The sequence below is a fragment of the Calidris pugnax genome, unplaced genomic scaffold (assembly GCF_001431845.1).
Source record: "Calidris pugnax isolate Ruff unplaced genomic scaffold, ASM143184v1 scaffold118, whole genome shotgun sequence".
NCBI classification, from domain to species: Eukaryota; Metazoa; Chordata; class Aves; order Charadriiformes; family Scolopacidae; genus Calidris; species Calidris pugnax.
The window spans coordinates 5,602,572-5,620,310 of record NW_015090855.1 but is presented as its reverse complement, the minus strand read 5'-3'; the positions used below and the strand labels follow the sequence as shown (position 1 = coordinate 5,620,310).

Genomic DNA, 17,739 nt, shown 5'->3' with positions numbered 1-17,739 from the left:
CCCGCCGCTCGGGGAGACGCCGGCGGCCGGGGAAGAGTCGCCCGTGGACCGGCGAGCGGCACCGGGCGGGAGAACCGGGGCGGTAGGGCAGCGCTCGGCCCCTCACCCCCTCCCCAGGAAGGAAGAGGGAAGGGACAGTTGGGTCCCCCCCCCGGCCCCTCTGCCACTTCCCAGTAAACATGGTAATTCCTTCTGCTTTCCTCTCCTTTCTGCTGACCTTCCCCACTCGTTGCCGGCCCCCGCCAGCACCTGCGGCCCCCGGCCCTCCCGAGCACGGGGTGGGCATCGGGAGCGATGGCGGAGGTCGGGTGCGAAGGCGGAGGTGGCCCATGGCCACTGGGGACAGAGGTGGCCCTTGGCCACTTGGGCAGGGGCGTGCGGGGTGGCAGCCCGTGATGCTTAAAACTCCCCTGCAAAGTTTGGCAGGGGGATGGGGTGCTGCAAGCGGGTGCCGCTGCATGAAGTGTGGCGGGTACGGGATGCTCGGGGGTACGGGATGCTCGGGGGGTCATCCCTTGGGCTGGCCATCTCGGTTGTCACCGCAGCCATCACAGGCCGTTGCCCCGGGTTCCCGGGCGATGCTGTGCTGAGCACTGGCCTCCCCCCTCCACGGGGCTGGGGGCTGTTTGTCAGGAGTGTTTGCATCGTGCCCTGCCAAAGTTGCTGACAGCGAGACAGGGAGAGGAATTGTTATTCAGGGCTGGTCCTGGCGCTCCAAACTCTCTCCTTCCTGAGCAGGAGGGAGAAAGAAGATGGAGCTGAGTCACCCTGTGGCTTTGGGTAGGAGTTAAACAACTTTACAGCACCAAAAACACCAAAGCCCAGCTCGTCTTGTTGGTGTAAACCACTTTAAAAAATATGGGTATTCGGGGAGAAATATCAATCTCTATTTAACAGCACTTTGGCTTATTAAAATGGAAATAGCTTTGCAAATGTAAATCTCCTTATGCTCTCTAATGCCTTTTGTTTCGGGTCTGTGCTCTCTCCCAGCTGGCGGAGGGACGGGGGCTAATTGGTTGCTTTTGGATTTCTAACGGCTCCGGCCCGGCCTCAGCTTCCCCAACTAACGCGGTTACCCCAAACCCCCCCTCCCCCGGCGATGAAGTGCTTTGTGACACTCAATGAAAACGTTTTTAGTCAGTCCAGGCCAAACTACTCCCCAGCACGACCCAGGCTGCGTCTGGTGCCTCCATCAGTCGGTTCTCTCCTGCTGCTGGCTCACGCTGTCCCCGCTGCTGGATCAAGTCCTGGCCTTTTTATTCCATTGACAGGGGAGCGGCTTTGTTTATTCAGTCTGTCCGTCCTCTGGCGCGTCCCTTTGCTGTGGGGTTTGGAAGATTTTCCTTCCCCCTCCCCTGCAGCAGGGCTGTCTCTTCCTACAGACACCCCGAGTTTATCCCAGCCCATTTACCCAAATTCCAGGCGTTTCTCCCCAATTGCCAAAGTGCTGGACTGGGCCATGCTGGGGAGCTGGGCTGTGTGTGCCAGGAGAGGCTGCTCTGTGGTTTGGGGGGACGGTGTTGTGAGAGATGGTGGGTGTGGGATGGGGTTTCTGGAAGCGTGTGCCTTGGCCCCGTTGGACTGCACCCCTCTGCCCCGGTGTCACAGCCAAGCAGGGGATGGCCATCTTTGGGGCCACCGGTTGCCCTGCAGCCACAGCCTGCCCAGAGCTGAGCCCTGGTAGCCCCAGTCTCGGGGAAACTGGCTTCTCTTTCTGTTTTCGTTTGCTTTTTTATCAGTGCCCCATGAGAAGAGTTTAGTTTCTCTGCCCCGGTGTCACAGCCAAGCAGGGGATGGCCATCTTTGGGGCCACCGGTTGCCCTGCAGCCACAGCCTGCCCAGAGCTGAGCCCTGGTAGCCCCAGTCTCGGGGAAACTGGCTTCTCTTTCTGTTTTCGTTTGCTTTTTTATCAGTGCCCCGTGAGCTCAGCTGAGAAGAGTTTAGTTCGGTGTTGAGAGAGTTGGTTGCACGTGCCAGGGCTGTGCAAGGGTGACTCTGGGCAGTGGCTGTGGGGCAAACAGAGGTCCATCTCTCGTGGCAGCACTAGGAGCTGCACGGATCCCCCTTTGCTGTTGCAGGCAGCGGCTCCTCACCTCTGTGCTGGGACAGGGAAGGCACCAAGCTCAGTGGTTCCAGGCAGAGAGGTGGCAGATGCCCAGCCAGATTTGGTGGTCAGGAGCTTGGCTTTACCCTGCAGTGAGGCTTTTCCAGAGCAAGGTCTCCCATCCCTCTTAGGGAGAGCCGATGCCCTGGTGTGCAAAATGAGATGAGAGAAGATGGGTTGTCCAACGGTGGGAAGCCTGGCAACAGCCTTGCAGATCATGGCCCTGAGAATGGTCTTGCTCTCCTCCTGCTCCCCCTGGCTTCTCCTGGCAGGGCAGGAGGTCTCTGTGTGGAGATACGGAGAAAAAGTCAAGAAGAATTAACCAAAGCGTGACCGCAAAGTGCTTTAGCTAAAGAGCATTAAAGCTAATTAAGCTGAATTAACTGAAGCCACTTTGTCTCTATATGGGCTTCCAGGCCAGGGATTAGCTTCCTGAAACTAATTCCCACCTTCAGCTAATCCCACCTGACTTCCTGGGTGCCTGGGCAGGAGCACGGGGACAACGGTGAGCTGTGGCTGCCCAAGGCACAGGATGTGGCCACTGCCTCGGGAGGATGCTGGTCCCTGTGGCTGCTTCCCACCGGCTGCTTGTGACACTGGGGTCCCTCCACCGTGAAATCCGGAGCCCAGCCCCAGGTGATGAGCTTGGCTCTGGCCTGGGCTGCAGCTGGTGGTAGAGCTAAGGGCTCCTCTCTACCTGGTGAGCGGCAGAGGTAGCCCACACCACACTCTGCAGGAGGAGGATGAGGAGAGACATCCCGCAGCAGAGCAGCAGGTCCCCAGCCAGCCAGGCTGGGCCTGACCCCGCACCAACTCAGAAACCTGCATCTCTTTCCAGCAGAAAAGGTGCAGCACCCATTCCAGCAGAAAAAGTGCCATTCACCCACCCGCCCCAGCTTGATTTGTTGTTCATCTGAGCCTCTCCTGCAGAAATATCCACCAAGGAGCTGGAGAAGTCTCTGTCTTTCCCACTCGCTGAGGGGCTGCTTTTGGCAGCTCTGCCTGTGGTCCCCCCCAGCACCGCCTCTAACGCAGCTGGGATTTAACGGGAGCCATCCCATGGCTTCCCCCCCTTACCCTCCACACCAGTCGGGTCTGCACAGCTGATATCTCCCCCAAAGCTGGGAGAGCAGACTGGGAACCACCAGTTGACATGTGGCACGAAACCAGCATCCTCAGCGCAGCCTGGAAGCGGCGCCGGGGAGGGGGCTGTAACCCGGTGGAGCGCTTCCCAGAAAAGGCTCGGAGGACTCCTTTTGAGTTCGGCGAATTCGGCGAGTCTGAACCCAAACACCCTATCCATCTTCAGATGTTTGTCCTTCCTCCCATCCGCTGCATTCTTGCAGGGAGCTGCTGAGGCCAGCACATCCCCACGCTCTGGCTCGCCTTAACCCCTTGGCTGCTGCGGCGGCTCCTCCGCCTCCGCACGGCCGGCGTTCCCGAGCGGGGCAGCAGGCTGTGCTCAGTCTCATCTCAGGCTCCTTCAACCACAGCCCAACGCTGGGAACCAGACCCGGCCGTGCTCTTACGCCCTACATCCGTTTCCTCCCCAGTTTCCAGCCCAGGAAGGTTTGCAGCTCAGTGGTGTCGTCAGTGTGGGTGTACCAAGGACCAGACAGCGTGGGATGGTGGGCACGTGCCCCATGGGGGGTGATGGCATCCCATTGCGGGGCCGCTCTCCCCACCAACGATGCTTTCCTTCCGCAGGACGCCGGGTCGCTGGACGCGGCAGTGCAGAGTGCTCTCCAGGCCCTCTACCCCCCCTTTGAAGCCACGGCCCCCACGGTCCTGGGCCAGGTGTTTCGGCTACTGGAGACCAGCTACCGGGGAGATGGGCTCTGCTGCCTCCTCCAGTTCCTCATCCCAGCCAAGCGCCTCTTCGAGCACGTGCGGCAGGCAGCCTGCGTAAGCCCACACATCCCCCATGCCTCAGTGCCCTGTGTCCTGATCCTGGCCATGGGGGCTTTGCCCTAACGCGTGACACCCTGCCAGGCTGCAGGCTCCCCCTCTGCATGTCCCTGTCCCCTCCCAGCTCCTCGGGATGGCTCCAGCACAGACCCTGGCACATGCAGTCCCCAGGATAAGAGCAGGAGGACTCCCAGGTCACCTTGTCTCACCCCTGGAGAGGCTCCAGCAGGGGTTTCCCCTCTGTTAGCACGTGGGGAGCACTCAGCAGCCAAGGAATGGCCGTGGGCTCGGGGTGGGTTTGCAGGACCCTGCTGTGGCTCAGTTCAGGGACATCCCACTGGTCACCAGGCTCTTCAGTCCCCATCATAAGAAGCGCAGAGGTGGTGGGCAGTGAGAGCACAAGGGGCTGGCCGGGAGGGTACGGAGCCGGTGGGAGCTCTCACTCACACCCTGTGTTCTTCCTCCCTCCCAGGCTCCCTACTTTAACTGCATCTTTCTCCACGAAGGCTGGCCCTTGTGTCTTCACGAGAAAGTGGTTGTCCACCTCGCCCCACTCAACCCCCTCCTGCTGCGCCCGGGGGATTTCTACCTGCAAGCGGAGCCCTGTGAGGAGCACTCGGCGCGCATCACCGTCAAGCACCTCTCCCACGACCTGCGCACGGTGGAGGAGACACCCGTCCCCGAGGCCACCTACGCGCTGCTCTTCACCAACGAGTGGCTGGAGGAGATCAACGGCAACCGGGCTGGAGCTCCCCTGCACACCTGCCTGGTGGCCACCGAGAACGGCATCACCCCGCTGCCATGGAGCAAGATTGCCACGCCAGAGTTCATCGACAAGCCCAAGGCTGATGCCGACAGTGTGCCCGCGGGCACCTGGCATGGTCCTGCTCCTGAAACTGCAGCTGAGCCAGCAGCACCCAGCACACCCGTGCCCCAAAGCGACATCCCAGCGCCCTATGGCAATGTTGCAGGCACCATCCCGGGCTGCAAGGTCTCCTCTCGGAAGTCCAACCAGGGAAGATACCCAGGACTGATCAAAGTGGACCAGACTGGGCCACGGAAGAAGCCAGCCATGCTGGCCATGCCCAGCCTCTACGAGATCATTAGCCAGAACCTGGAGGGGGAGTATGTGGACTTGCTGGAGCTCTCCCAGGACCAGCTGGACCTCCTGTCCAGGTCCCTGCCACCTGCCCGCCCAGTGGGGCCGATGGGGGCTGGGGCCAAGATGACGCTCCCCTGGGCAAACGGGGGGCCGGAGGCAGATGCCTGGCCCTATGGGGGGGCACTGAGCTCGGAGGAGGGTCCCTGCACCCCGTGCCTGGGGAGGAAGCTGAGCCAGGAGCCGGGGCCACACGGCCCACGGTGCCGCCACCGTGACTCCTACCTGGCGGCGCTGCAGAACCCGGTGAGCTTCGGCCCCGGGCTGATGGCAGCCATCCTGGAGGAGCCGGATGGCCCCAGCCCCGGCCCTGAGCCACCCCCTGCCACCCACTGCGAGACCCCTGCACAGCACGGGAGTGGGGCTGGCAGCCCCACTGTCCTCACCCGCCGTCCCCGCCGAGCCAGTCCCGGGGCGCAGGTGGAGGCTCTGGTGCGGCAGGGCAGCCCCCGGCTCCCCCCAGGCTCCAGCCACAAGTTCTCCTTCCTGAAGGGCCCACGGCTCGGGGCGGCCCCTGGGGATGAAAGAACCACCAGCCAGCATGAAGGAGCCTGGAAGAAGATGGCTGCCATCTACTCGCCCAGGATGGGCAGAGCCAGGCCAGCTGGGAAAGGTACCATCCGAGAGGGGTTGTGTGGCCTACCCAGGCTCTGCGGCGACTTCTGCATTTCTCTGCCTCGTTGCCTATCACCAACTCCTCTCTCTCTCTCCCCGTGGGCAGGTACGGATGCAGCAGCCACTGCCCCCGCGGAGGAACAGTCCCTGGAAAGCACCAGCTGCAAGAATGGTCCCTCCATACCCAACACGGGCAGCCCTGGCCGGGAGCCGCTGGGCTGGCAGGACCTGCACGCCGGGCTGCTGCGCTCGGGCATCGTGTGCCTGCCAGGTACTGCCAGCACCACGAGACCCTCGGGGGGGGACTTCAGGAGAGACCTCTGGAGGGAAAACACCGTGCTGCTGGAGAGGATTTTCTGGAGGAAGGTTTCAGGCCTTTGCTGGAGGCCAGAAAGCCCCCAAGTGGAAAATTTCCTTTCAGCTGGGCAAAAAAAATTAAAAACATAAAAACAAGCAGTCTGCTCTGAGCAGCTGCCCTGGTTCCCAGCTGCACCGAGCCCTCCCACACCATTCCTCACCAATGAAGCTGTTCAGCTTTTAGCTGCCAAACACTAAACATTTGGCTTCTTCCCTTTCCCAAGCGCTGAAAAACAGCGGCAAAATCCATCTTTTTTTAAGGAAAAACATCGCCAGCAGCTCTTCCCTGGCATTTCCAGGGGCGGTGTTCTGCCGAGAGCCCTCACGGGCTGGCACTGCCCCTCCGGAGGGGCTGGGGGAGGCTGATCTGGGGTGGCACAGGGGTGACACCGTAGTGGCCGCTGTGCTGCCACAGTATTAACCTGGGCTGAGCCCCCTGAGCCATGCTGGAGCAGAGCCCCCTCCCGCACCCCTTGGCAGCCATCCCTGCACGGTGAGCAGCAGTGAGGCTGATGGGACCCCCGGCCCCTCCGGGGGGGTGCTCAGCACTGGGGTTTGCAGCCGTTGGGTGGCTGCAGGAGGGGTGACTTGTCCCTTTCCCCACAGGGAGCTCGGACAGGCTGGGCAGAGCCCTTCTGCAGGTGACCACCAGCGGCAGCGCTTGGGGGGCTGCATGGTGCTCGGCTGCCGAGTTGGGGAGGCTCATCCTCTACCTCTGCTCCCTCCCCAGGTAAGGGCCAGGAGGACTTGTCAGGACCTCCCCCCCAGCTGCTTCCCAGCTCAGTGCTCCTGGGCAACCAGTTCCTGCCTGCCCTTGCCCTGCTGCCCGTGGGCACGGAGCCACGGGGGAGGGCTTCGAGTGGGTCCTGCCTGAAGGGGGGGACCCCCACTTCGTGTTCCATGTCTAACTAGTGTGATCTGCCTCCTGCTTTATTGCCCCTTGCTAGGCGAGACGCGAAGGATGGTGGGCTCACCGTCGTGGTAGATGCCAGGAAGCAGCCACCCGCTCCTGCTCTGTTCTCAGCCCTCCGCTCCATCCAGGTACACCGGGCTCTGCGTGCCTCTGCCATGGACTTGCTGGAAAGGGGGGTCCCTGCCTGGGAACAAACACTGTCACCCTTTGGGGGGGTCCTTCAGAGCCTCCCCTGTGCCCTCTGCACAGTGCGATTCCCCCGGCTGGCAGCATCTCCTCCAGCAGCCCCCGGCGCTGCTCTGCCTGAGGCCATGGCTTTTATCTTGCTCACAGGTTTTAGCCATAAACACCGTGGTGCAGATTTACCGAGGCAGCTCTCGGCTGCACAGCAATGTGCTCATCTAGAAAACCCACATCTCTCCCGCTGCGTCCTCCCCCACGGCCAGTCCTACCTCCTGACTCCCTGTAGGTCTGGCAGCACTGAAACTGCCACTTTGTTCCCAAAGTTGTTGATAAACGTCTAATTTCTGAGACATCTGCAGAAACACAGAGTATCCCCCACCAGGACACAAAGACCGTGTTCCCCCCAGCCCCTGAACTGAGCTCACACTTGGCACTTCCATCTCTCCAGCTCCTTGAATGCCAGCTGCAAGGCACCCACAGTTTGGGACTAAAGGCCCCCTTCCCAGCCCCACAGGATCTGTCCTTGTCCTCTGCCCCTCACCACAGAGTGTCCCCAACCCCTTCAGCATCCCAGTAGCTGAGCTCACCTGGAAATCAGCTCCGCAGTGACGGTCGATTCATCCGGGCAGAGTTTCCACGCCAGTGCCAAGGCAGTGCCATGGGAATGCCCTGTGCTGTCCTGAGGGCTGTGAGGTCCTCCCCGCTGCAGTGCCCTGATCCTCTCTGCCTGCTCAGGGCTTGCTTGCAGCCTGTCCAATAAATCCTGTGCCAACCCCAATGCTTCCTGCGTGGAAAAGCATTGCTGGTGCAAGCGAAGAGTTTGGCCACAAGGCTCTGGGCCGTTCTGCCGGGGAGCTGGTGGACGAGGATGAGGTTATGGGCTGAGTGACCTGTTTCTTTTTCCCTCACCAGGGAGCTCAGGAGCTTTTTTCTTTGTAAAAAACTGACTTGGGCAACCAAGCCTCTGGTATTACCATGGGTGGCTGGGGGTGCACTGTGGGGTTTGCTGTGGTGACTCTTCCCTGCCTCCTGCAGAGCATCTCGCCGGGCTGCATCCACACCGTGCTGCTGCTGGCCGAGAAGGAGCTGGTCGCCCACCGCGAGAGGCTGCCCGGGGTGCAGGTGAGCCTGTTCCTGTCCCCTCCTCCTGTCCCTGCACTGTTTCCCATAAGGAAGAGCAGAGCCAAGGTGAAAGGAGCCTCCTGCCTCAGGGGACCCTCCATCCCCTCATTTGGAGACCCCAGTTCCCCTGCTCAGGGACCCTGGGCAGAGCAGCACCTCACTGGGGCAGGTCCCCCCCACACTGGGTGCAGGGTGAGGCCCTTGGGGTCGCTGGGCTGCGCGGGTGGGCGAGCAAAAGCTGCCCCAGGGCAGCCAAGTGCTTCCCCAATCACCACCAGTGGCTGGACACAGGCCCTGGGATAATAAATCTTAACTCCTAAGGCTTTATTGTTCTTCTAGTGCTGCTCAGCTTAATTAATATAATGTGAAATATTAATGAGCTTGATCACCTAGCTTGGCTGCTGTGGCAGATTATTGCAATCCTGGCCATCTCCCGTGCATTCCAACGCCGTGGAGCTGCTGGGAGATGCTCTGAGCAGAGCTGTCACACACGCAGCGCTCCTGGGGCCACAGCGCTACACGGGATAACAGGGGAGGGTGGCTTGGGGCCAGGAGGGGGTTATGCCCCCTGGTCCAGGCTGTCCCTGGGGATGTTTCAGGGAGGGACCTGGCAGGATGCCGCAGCGCTCACGATCCCTGTGCCCCGCAGGTGGAGACCCTGGCATCGCTGAAGGCTCTGGGCCGCTACGTCGACAGCTCCCAGCTGACGCCGGAGCTGGATGGCACCTTCCCCTACTGCCACGGCGAGTGGGTTCAATTCTTCCAGGTGTCTGTTATCACACCATTTGCCATCGCCTCACACCCCCATGGTGCCCTTCCATCCCCACCGCACCTTCCCGTGTCTCACAGACATCCCCGGAAAAGCAACAGGAAAGCCCAGGAGAGGGGAAGGAAAAGGAGAGCTCTGAGTGCAGGAGGGCACCCCCGTCCTGTCTGCTCCTGCCTGTAACTGCCCATCCACCTCCATGTTCCCTGTCTCCTTGGCTTTAACCTGGTGCCCCGTGGTATTCCCTGCTCTGGCCTGGCACTCCTCCTCCTCCTCCTCCTCACGGGAAGGCTGCCCTCCCACCCCAGCCCCACTGACCTGCTCTGTGTCCCACCCGCAGAAACTGCATCCCTTCACGGCCGGCCTCAGGCGGGCATCGGAGCTGCTGCAGAGCTGCATCCAGGAGCTGCGGAGTGCCGACGCGCTGGCGGGGACGCAGGTAACGGGCAGGTTGTAGGGCTTTCCAAAGAGTCCATCTGCAGTCCAGCACCCAGCCACGTTTCTCCCCCAAAGCCTGGGTGCAAACACTCCTGGACTGGCAGCCTGTGGCTGTGGGGCTGTCCCCTCTTTGCTCATCCTTTGGGGTGCAGCCCCACATGCCCGTCCCATGCTGGCTCAGGAGCTGCCGGGTGAGCCCCGAGGTGAGATGCATGTCTAACCCTCTCTCCGCAGGATGCAGCCGTGTGCATTGAGAGGCACCAGGAGCTGATGCAGAGGGTGCTGAGCGACCCGCAGCTGGTGCATGTGCAGCGTGAGGGGGGTGCCGTGCTGGCCAGGCTGCGCAGGGAGGCCGCCCGCCTCAGCGCCTCGGCCAACGTCAGGTAGGAGGGGGGCAGCTTCACCGGGAAAGGGGTGCCAAGGCTGGGGACCTCCATCCTTCTCCACTGGCCAACAGGGCCACCTCCCCAGGGACAGCCCGGTCCCCACGAGCATCTTTCCAACACGCCCTCCTGCCCTCCAAACTCCCTCCGAGGATGGAGCTTGTGTCTCAGACAGTCCTTTGCAGCATTTCCAGGCTGGGGAAGGTGCACATGTCCCCGAGGGGTGTCATGCCCCGGGGCCAGGCTCAAGGGCTGCTCAGCGAGCCCTCCAGCGAGCCCTCCAGGCTCATTTCAGGCAAAGCCACTAGATGGGGCCAAGCCCCGGCGATGCCGCGCTCGCCCGACGGCCCGTGCAATGTCGGCAGCACTAATCCCACTGCTCCCTGCTCTTGGCTGGGCCAGGCCACACCACACCAACCACCAACGCTTTCCCGAGCCATGTTCCCTGACCTCCAGCTTGCTCCGTGGGATGGGGAGGTGCCAGGGTGCTCTGCTGCAGCATGGAGCCCATGCGTGCCAGACACGGAGCCCTTGTGTCCCAGGTGGGCTCTGAGGATGCATGAGGCGAGTGGGGTCTCTTGGTCAGCTCCTGACGTTGGCACCTGCAGGGCTCTCACCAGCCCCACGTGCTGGGTCGTTGCCCATCCATTCCTTCGGCTCCTGGCTGCCCAGATGGCCACATGCCAGTGCCCACTTCCAGAGAGCTGCCCCATCCAGAGACTCCTGCCCACTGGAGAGCTCCCTCGGCCAGTGTCTTCAGGAAGAGCCAGTAGCTCACCCGGTGGCACCTGGCACTGATAGTCCCTCTCCTCTCCAACCACCAGGACCAGCATGGAGTTGGCTGAGGGGCTCTACAGCCAGCTGGAGGAAGAGCTTCACAACCTGGTGTCCCAGTCCAACAGCTGCCTGGAGCACCTGGAGTTCCTCCAAAAGGTCCGCGAGCTTGAGGCTGAGTTCAGCAAGGTGAGTGGAGCGTCCCTGGGGTGCCACAAATTAAAGCTGTCCTCTGTGGTGCTCCTACAGCTGAGTGTTTCAGGCGCATTTCCTTCATTTTTGATGAAGAAGGAAGCCCAGAAAATAACAGGATTGCCTGAGCTTTGATTTTCATTATGGAGCGGCTCTGTGTGTAACCACGCCTGGGATGGGATGCCCTGGTTGGGGAAGGAAGGGGAGGTGCTGTGGAAACGCTGGTGGCCAGTTCTGCCTGACCCTTGTCCCTGCCTGACCCTCGTCCCCGCTCTCTCTTGCAGCTGGGATGCTGGCTGGACGGGGAGGCAGCGGCACGGCTGCGGGAGATGGGCACCAAGGAATGGAGCCTCGACACCTTCCAGGGCTCTAACGAGCAGTTTAACGAGTTCTTCGTCCAGGCAACAGTATGTTTGGAGGGGGCTTTTCTGTAACGTGCGTCCCCAGGGTATCAGTGCCAGCAGTGCCCTTAGGTGTCTCCAGTCCCTGCCTGGCGCTGAGCAGAAACTGAAAATCCCAAATTAGAAGTGTTCCAACATCATTACAAAGTTTTGATACTATCAGCCCAAATTCCCCAGGTTTGGAATGAGGCTTCTGGGCAGAACTGTCCCCAGGCTGGCTGGGTCACACTGCAGGGTTTAAGCCTAGCTTTGCCAGGGGCTTTGGGCAGCCCTGCTCTGGTGAGGGGGGACAGTTGTGCAGCTCTTTGGTGTGCTTTGGGCTGGGGCTGCTGTTTCCAAACCCTCCTGATCCCCACCCTTCGCAGCCCCCTTCCTCCCGCAGGGCTGAGCTGCACAACCTGGGTGTCCATCAGCCAGCAATTAACGTAGTGACAAGGATCCCATACCCCTAGATATGGAGGGTCTTTAATTACCTGCACTGCACGGAGGGCAAATTGACTGCACTCAGGACAGGATGATGCATTTTGAGCAGAGTCGAGACAGAGCAGAGACTTGGAGAATCCCCATTCTCTCTGTTTCTTCTCACTTGCCCAGAAACATTTCTCATGTAGCTTTGATAGCGATGCTGAGCGCTGAACCTGCAGAGACCCTCACCCTGCAGGGTGTCCCAGCGCAGCAGCTCAGCGCCGTTCCCCGAACACGGAGCTTGTTCCTTCCTGCCATCCCTGCAGGCTCAGTACCAGCACGGCCTGGCCCTGTGTCAGGAGGCGGCCGAGGTCCGGGACGCGGCGTTCCCCGAGGCAGACCCCTTCCAGGTGGCTGCAGCTCTTTTCCGGACCAAGCTGATGGGCTTCTACAGGCAGGTGGAGCAACGACGGGCAGAGCGGGAGCTGCTGCAGGAGCTGGGCCGGTTCTCCAGCAAGGTGGGTGTAGGGGCTGTCCTCCCACAGGACCCGGTGCCAGCTGGGCAGCCGTGAGAACAGCCACTCTTGGCTTTCTTTCCTAGATCACGGGGCTGAAGCTGGACTGCAGGCAGTGCTCAGCTCGGGTGAAGCGCGGGGAGGGCCAGGCGCTGCAGTGCCTGCAGAGCTCCTTCCAGAAGTTGTCGGTGGAGTTCGCCCTGGAGAAGCTGCAGGAGATGAAGGCTCAGCTGCACAGGATGCAGAGCAGCCAAGGGTTGGCAGCCTGGACCGAGGCACGGCACAAGTACCAGGAGACTCGGCAGGTCCTGGAGGAGATGCTGGCCGAGCTGCAGGAGGCCTGGGGAGCACAGGCTGATGGGCAGAGAGACACCTTCAGCTCCCCAAGCTCGGGGTCTGCAGCCCCTTGCAAGGAAGCCCCAGTTTGCAAAGCAACCACCAGCCCCGAGCCAGCAGCGTTGGGGGGCCAGGGGGTGGTGGAGCAGCCAGAACCCACCACACAGGGGCCAGGACAGCCTGGGGGACCAGGACAACCCCAGGCCAGCAGCGTTCCTGGCCCCACGCTGGGTGCAAAGCCGAGCTCCCCACAGCCCCGCTGCCAGCAGGGGCCAGAGGGTGACCATGTCTTTCACCGCCAAGTCTCTGCTGACACCTTCCTCCCAAAACCTGAGAGTGGAGCCCGCTCGGGAGCTGCAGGACACCTCGCCCAGGAGCGCAGACAGCCCCTCCAGAGGCATTCCTTCACCCTGCCTGCCCGGATGCGGTTTCCAGGTTCTGATCCATCGTGTCGCAGCACTGTGCCCCACGGGACTGTCTCAGCCCCCAGCACACATGGTCCACCTGCAGATAAGCGACCAGAAGCTACCCAATACTTCCAGGTTTCCAGCCAGAGCAGCTTCTCCTCTGAAGACTCAGACTCACAGAACTCAACCGAAGAAGCCCCGGCAGCGAGCCTGGCTTTGCACCGGGACCTCCAGAGTCCCAGACCATCTTGCCCCTCTGAAAAGCTGCCCCAGATTGTTTACCTGGAGAACCACCGCACCGAGAGTCCAGCTAAAGCAAATGCCAAGTAAAACCAGTCCCTTCCAGTTGGGGCTGTTTCTGTCCAGTTGTGGAAGTCTCTATCACCAACTGGATGAGACATCCCATGCTCGGAGGTGGGATGCTGGGACCCGTTGCCCAGCCCTGGGTCCCAGAGTCCTTCAGTTCCCCATGCTTAGCACTCACCCTGCTGTGGAACGGCAATAACCCCATCACCAGCCTCATGAGGTTGGTTAATAATCTACTAGGTGTGTAGCAATCCTCACCTGAAGTGCATTTATCCTTATCAGCACCTGGGTTGCCTCAGGACATCAGTGAAGGCTCCCTGCAGTCAGCAGCTGTACTTGGAGCATCCCATGGGAGCACAAACCTGTGCTGAGGCATTTCTGCCCTCCAGCCCCCCTGTGCTCCCCCCTCTGCCAGGTGATTTTGCCATCCTCTGTGCTGCTGCTGTAGCCCTGGCTGAGCTACAGCAATGGCCGTTTTGTTCATGTGCACTCATTAACGTGGAACTAACGTTATTAATGTTAATAAACCTGAAGAGAAGCGCCCAGCATGGTCCTCATGGAGCAGAACATAAAGCCATGTCCTGCTGATAGCCGGGTGCTGGATGCTCTCCCGGGCAGCCGGTGCCACCACGAGAACCTCCCGTGCCACCTGTGTGGGATGTGGCCACAGCCTGGCTCTCCTGCCCACTGCCAGCATCTTGCTGCCGGGAGGATGGTCCTCCTCAAACCGCTGTTGGCTCATTCCTGTTGTGCTCTGTGAATGAGCCCCTCTCCCTTTTTGGGGGGTTAGAAGAAATGCCTCTGTCTCCAGTTCTCACTCCCATCCCGTCCCCTCCCCGGTACATGGGTGACCATGGTGTCATCCTGCCCAGCCTTGTTGGGAACGCACTGTCCCAAAGCCCTTGGGGATCCAGCTGAGGCTGGGTGCGACCTCTCCCATCACCATCCAAAACAGCCCTGAGGTCCCCGGGGATCCTGTCCCCACCGGGGTGTCCCGCCGAGCCGCGCCGCCCGTTTGGGCACCCGGGAGCGGGTGAAGCCAGGCAGGGGACGGGCTGTCCCGGCCAGGACCCTGCGCCACCCGCCACCCCAGGCGGCCGCATCATGAGCTAATCAAGAGACATTGTACAAAAAGCAATATCTCACGTAGGAGCCGTTCCAGAAAACCACCCTCCTCCTCCCAGCCGCGGCGCAGTCATGGCTCACGATGCTGCGCCTCAGCAAAGGGCAATTGCCCATCCCAGTGTTTGTGAGCATCACTCATACCCCCCTCAGCCTTGTTTTTGCCAAATCCCCAAGCCAAGCCCTGCTGAGCTCCCCTCTGACGGCTGCAGTCCCAGCCACCCCCCACGGCACCGCATTCCTCCTGCCCAGGTCATTAACAGCAGTGTTAACGAAGATTGATCCCAGCCTTCTCCCCAGGCGCTGCCCTGGGACCTCCTGTCTGTTGCTTCTCCCAGTCCTACCTGTTGTCCTCTCTTTACATCTCCTTACACTTCCTTTAAGCTGCATCTTCTCCAGCTCAAACACTAATTTCCCCCGTAGCACTTCTATCACTGCTTCACTTAAATCCCAATAGCTGAGTCTATCCCATTCCTTCTGGCTTAAAAGCAATTATCATAGAGGGACACCAAGGGAGGTCTGCACGACCATCCTGGGTGAACCCAGCCAGCTTTGTCCCGTTCTCCAACCAATGCCATGTCCTGAATGTCCCTGAGTTCACCCCAGCTGGGACACTTGTCCTGCCTCTTTGTGTTAGGATATTTACCTGTGCCCAACCGCCTGGCCCCGTGCCGAGTTTAAAGGGCTCCAGAAATCCCCTTCCTGTGGAGCTGATGTAGCACATAAATCCGGAGAAGAAGCAAACAGACACGCTTTCCCCTGCCTTGATGTCCCTGGGAGCCACCAGGGCTGGCTGTCCCTGCACTGGCCACCTGAGCCTGCTGGCTCCCCGGCCCCACACACGTGGCTGGAGAAGGCCATACCCAGGTGATTGCGAGAGCCAAAAATCTCCTCTACCTCCAAAAGCATTTAAAGCCTGACAGTTCCCTCGCTCAATTTTCTGCTCTACCGAGAGCTGATCTGTTGTATCACCCCGTTTCACACTCGCCTCCGCAGCGCGCTGAAGCAGCAGCACGCCTTCCAAATTCCTCTTCGGATACCGATTTTTGCCTGTCGTTTCACAGAAGCCCGTGGCTTCAGAAGCCCTCATTATCAGCTCTCGGCCACATGGGGCTGAGCTCAGCCTCCTGCGACCGGCACAGCACACACATCCCACCCTGGGCTTTGCCGGTGCTGTGCTGGGCTGGACACACCGTCCACGTTACTCATGTCCCTTGGGGAAGGCAGATGGTGCTCATCATGACTACCACAGGCATACCAGCTCCCAGGCAGGGATGTCTCTGTGGGGACCCATCCTACAGCAAGGCAGCTCCAAGCCCAGCAGGGATGGAGACCACAGGGTCTGCTGGGGCCGAACTACACCAAAACCCAGGCAGATGCCACCACCAGCCTACCCAGCATCAATGGGTGCAGAGGGTCCCCTCCCCATCACTCCTACTTTCTTACCATGCCCAGAAAAGTAGTAAATAGGCAGGTATTAAAAATGAACCACTGTTACATTGAACAAGAGCAAGGAAGAGGGATGGGAATATTATTACTGAAATAATATGGCGTGGAAGTGTTTGGGTGATGCCATCGTTGCATACAAACCCCTGCTGTCAGGCGGTGTCACTGGATAAGTATCTCCCATCCACAGCTGAGGCTGCTTTTTATCACTCTGCAACGCTCCCGGAGTCACGGCACTGCCAGGCTGTGAAGAGACAAAAATGCTAATCAATACTTTTGTCATTTTAAGAATTGATTATTCTAATTAACTCTGGGAGCCGTTCAGCCCGGCTGTGAACAAATAGCTGCTGGTACATGGGGTGGCAGCAGGATTGGGATCTCGTTTATCCCACCGTATAATTCAGGAGATGAAACCTCTCTAACGGCCACGAGTAAAACTTCATATTGATTCCAAAGTGCTTTGCTTGTTTATAGGAATAACACCTCCCAGTGCCCCAGAAGGTGTTTTATGCTTTGCTGGTCTCCTGCGCCATCTCCAGTGGAGACACGAGGTCAGAGGCTGAAATGACCCAAATCCGGGAAGGGTAGAAGTGGCAGAGACCGAGCCTTGGGCTTGACAGCCCTGTGCCGGGAAGATGTGTCTTAACTGGAGCAAGCAACATCTATTTTAGCTTCTACATTGAAATGAAAGAGGTGCTCACCAGTTTTTATTTATTTTACCTGTGTTTAAAAAGCCAGTTTCCTGGGAGCCCTTTGAAAAGGCACTCAAATCTGTGCTGCTGTTCTTCAGCATCATCACACTTGGAGTAAAGCCAGTTTCTGCATCTCAGCATCCCCTAATCTCACCTGGAGAGATTTTGGCACCTGGACTCCGACTTTGCAGGGCATCACCCCATCATCCCCATCCCTGCCGGGCTTGGTGGATTCAGACCTTGCCCTGACTGTGACAGCCAGGTCTCAGCTCCAGGACAGGCTGCCCCAATGGCAGCGAGGAGCCAGAGGTAAATCCAGGAAGATCTGAAAGTGGGATTTAAGAGAGAAACTCAGGCAAAGGAAACTCTTGGAGGGAGGCTGGGAAGAAAAGAGAATAGTCAAGTCAAGACCAAGAGGCAGCAATCCCACAGCCAGATGGATGCTCGGGGCCATACTGAGCCCCTCTTTTGCAGCACATTGAGACGAGGGTCTGATGACGATGAGCTGGGGATGAAGCAAACCCAGTGAGTTGGGGCCATTTTCTAATTTGGCCTTTCTGAGCAGCAGCAGCAGTAACAGAGATATCCACAGCATGGGTTTGAGATTCCTCCTTTTAACATCCTAATTCCTCAATAAAATGCTGGGGAGAATCAGGGAAGAAATAATTACTGACATGAATAATAAATGCTTCACATCTGCGACACCGTTCCCTGCCTGCTCTGAGCATTCAGCCAGGAGTGCTGGCACGTCCCTGGGCTGCAGGGACCTCTGAGCTGGGCTAGTGCTGGCCAGTGTTTGCCTTCACTCCAGCCTGGCATCCCAAGGCAATGGGATGCCCAAACAAACTGGTGTCCCCAGGGTGGGAAGGTGCTGCTATCGGTCTTCTCTTCTCCGCCCTGGGGGGAAGAGCCCTTTTCTCCCTCCTCCACTGTCTTCCTCAGCCAGGAAAAACTTGGGACTTTTTAAATTGCAGTTTTTAGGTTAGGGAGAGTAGCACTTCCATGGAGAAATGGAATCATCTTCCAAAACAGATGGAATTCAAATTCTTCTGAATAAAGAGGAAAAAAAAAAAAAAAAGAAAAAGGCTTTCCTGTTGTTTTTCTTTTCCCAAAAGAAAAAAAAAAGATTTTTTGCGAATCCTGAGATTAGCTGATAACAAAAGAGAGAATTTCCTGCTGCTCACTGGAGGGTGAA

The 17,739-nt window shown here is 59.4% G+C and overlaps 1 protein-coding gene across 2 annotated transcripts; it reads left to right on the top strand.

Annotated features, from left to right (window-relative positions):
• The first annotated feature begins 36 nt into the window (after positions 1-36).
• On the top strand, positions 37-15,643 carry KIAA1755 (KIAA1755 ortholog). 2 transcript variants are annotated; one of them, XM_014943871.1, is made up of 15 exons: positions 37-182; positions 3,812-4,009; positions 4,485-5,417; positions 5,664-5,784; positions 5,893-6,057; positions 6,750-6,873; positions 7,091-7,184; positions 8,275-8,361; positions 9,011-9,127; positions 9,468-9,566; positions 9,800-9,948; positions 10,773-10,911; positions 11,199-11,321; positions 12,047-12,238; positions 12,322-15,643. In XM_014943871.1, exons 1-15 carry the CDS (start codon positions 180-182, stop codon positions 13,306-13,308), a joined length of 3,531 nt encoding a protein of 1,176 aa, XP_014799357.1. In that variant the 5' UTR covers positions 37-179; the 3' UTR covers positions 13,309-15,643. The 2 variants fall into 2 exon arrangements, with proteins under 2 accessions (XP_014799357.1, XP_014799356.1); XM_014943870.1 differs by having other exon boundaries at positions 4,485-5,784.
• The last annotated feature ends 2,096 nt before the right edge of the window (positions 15,644-17,739 follow it).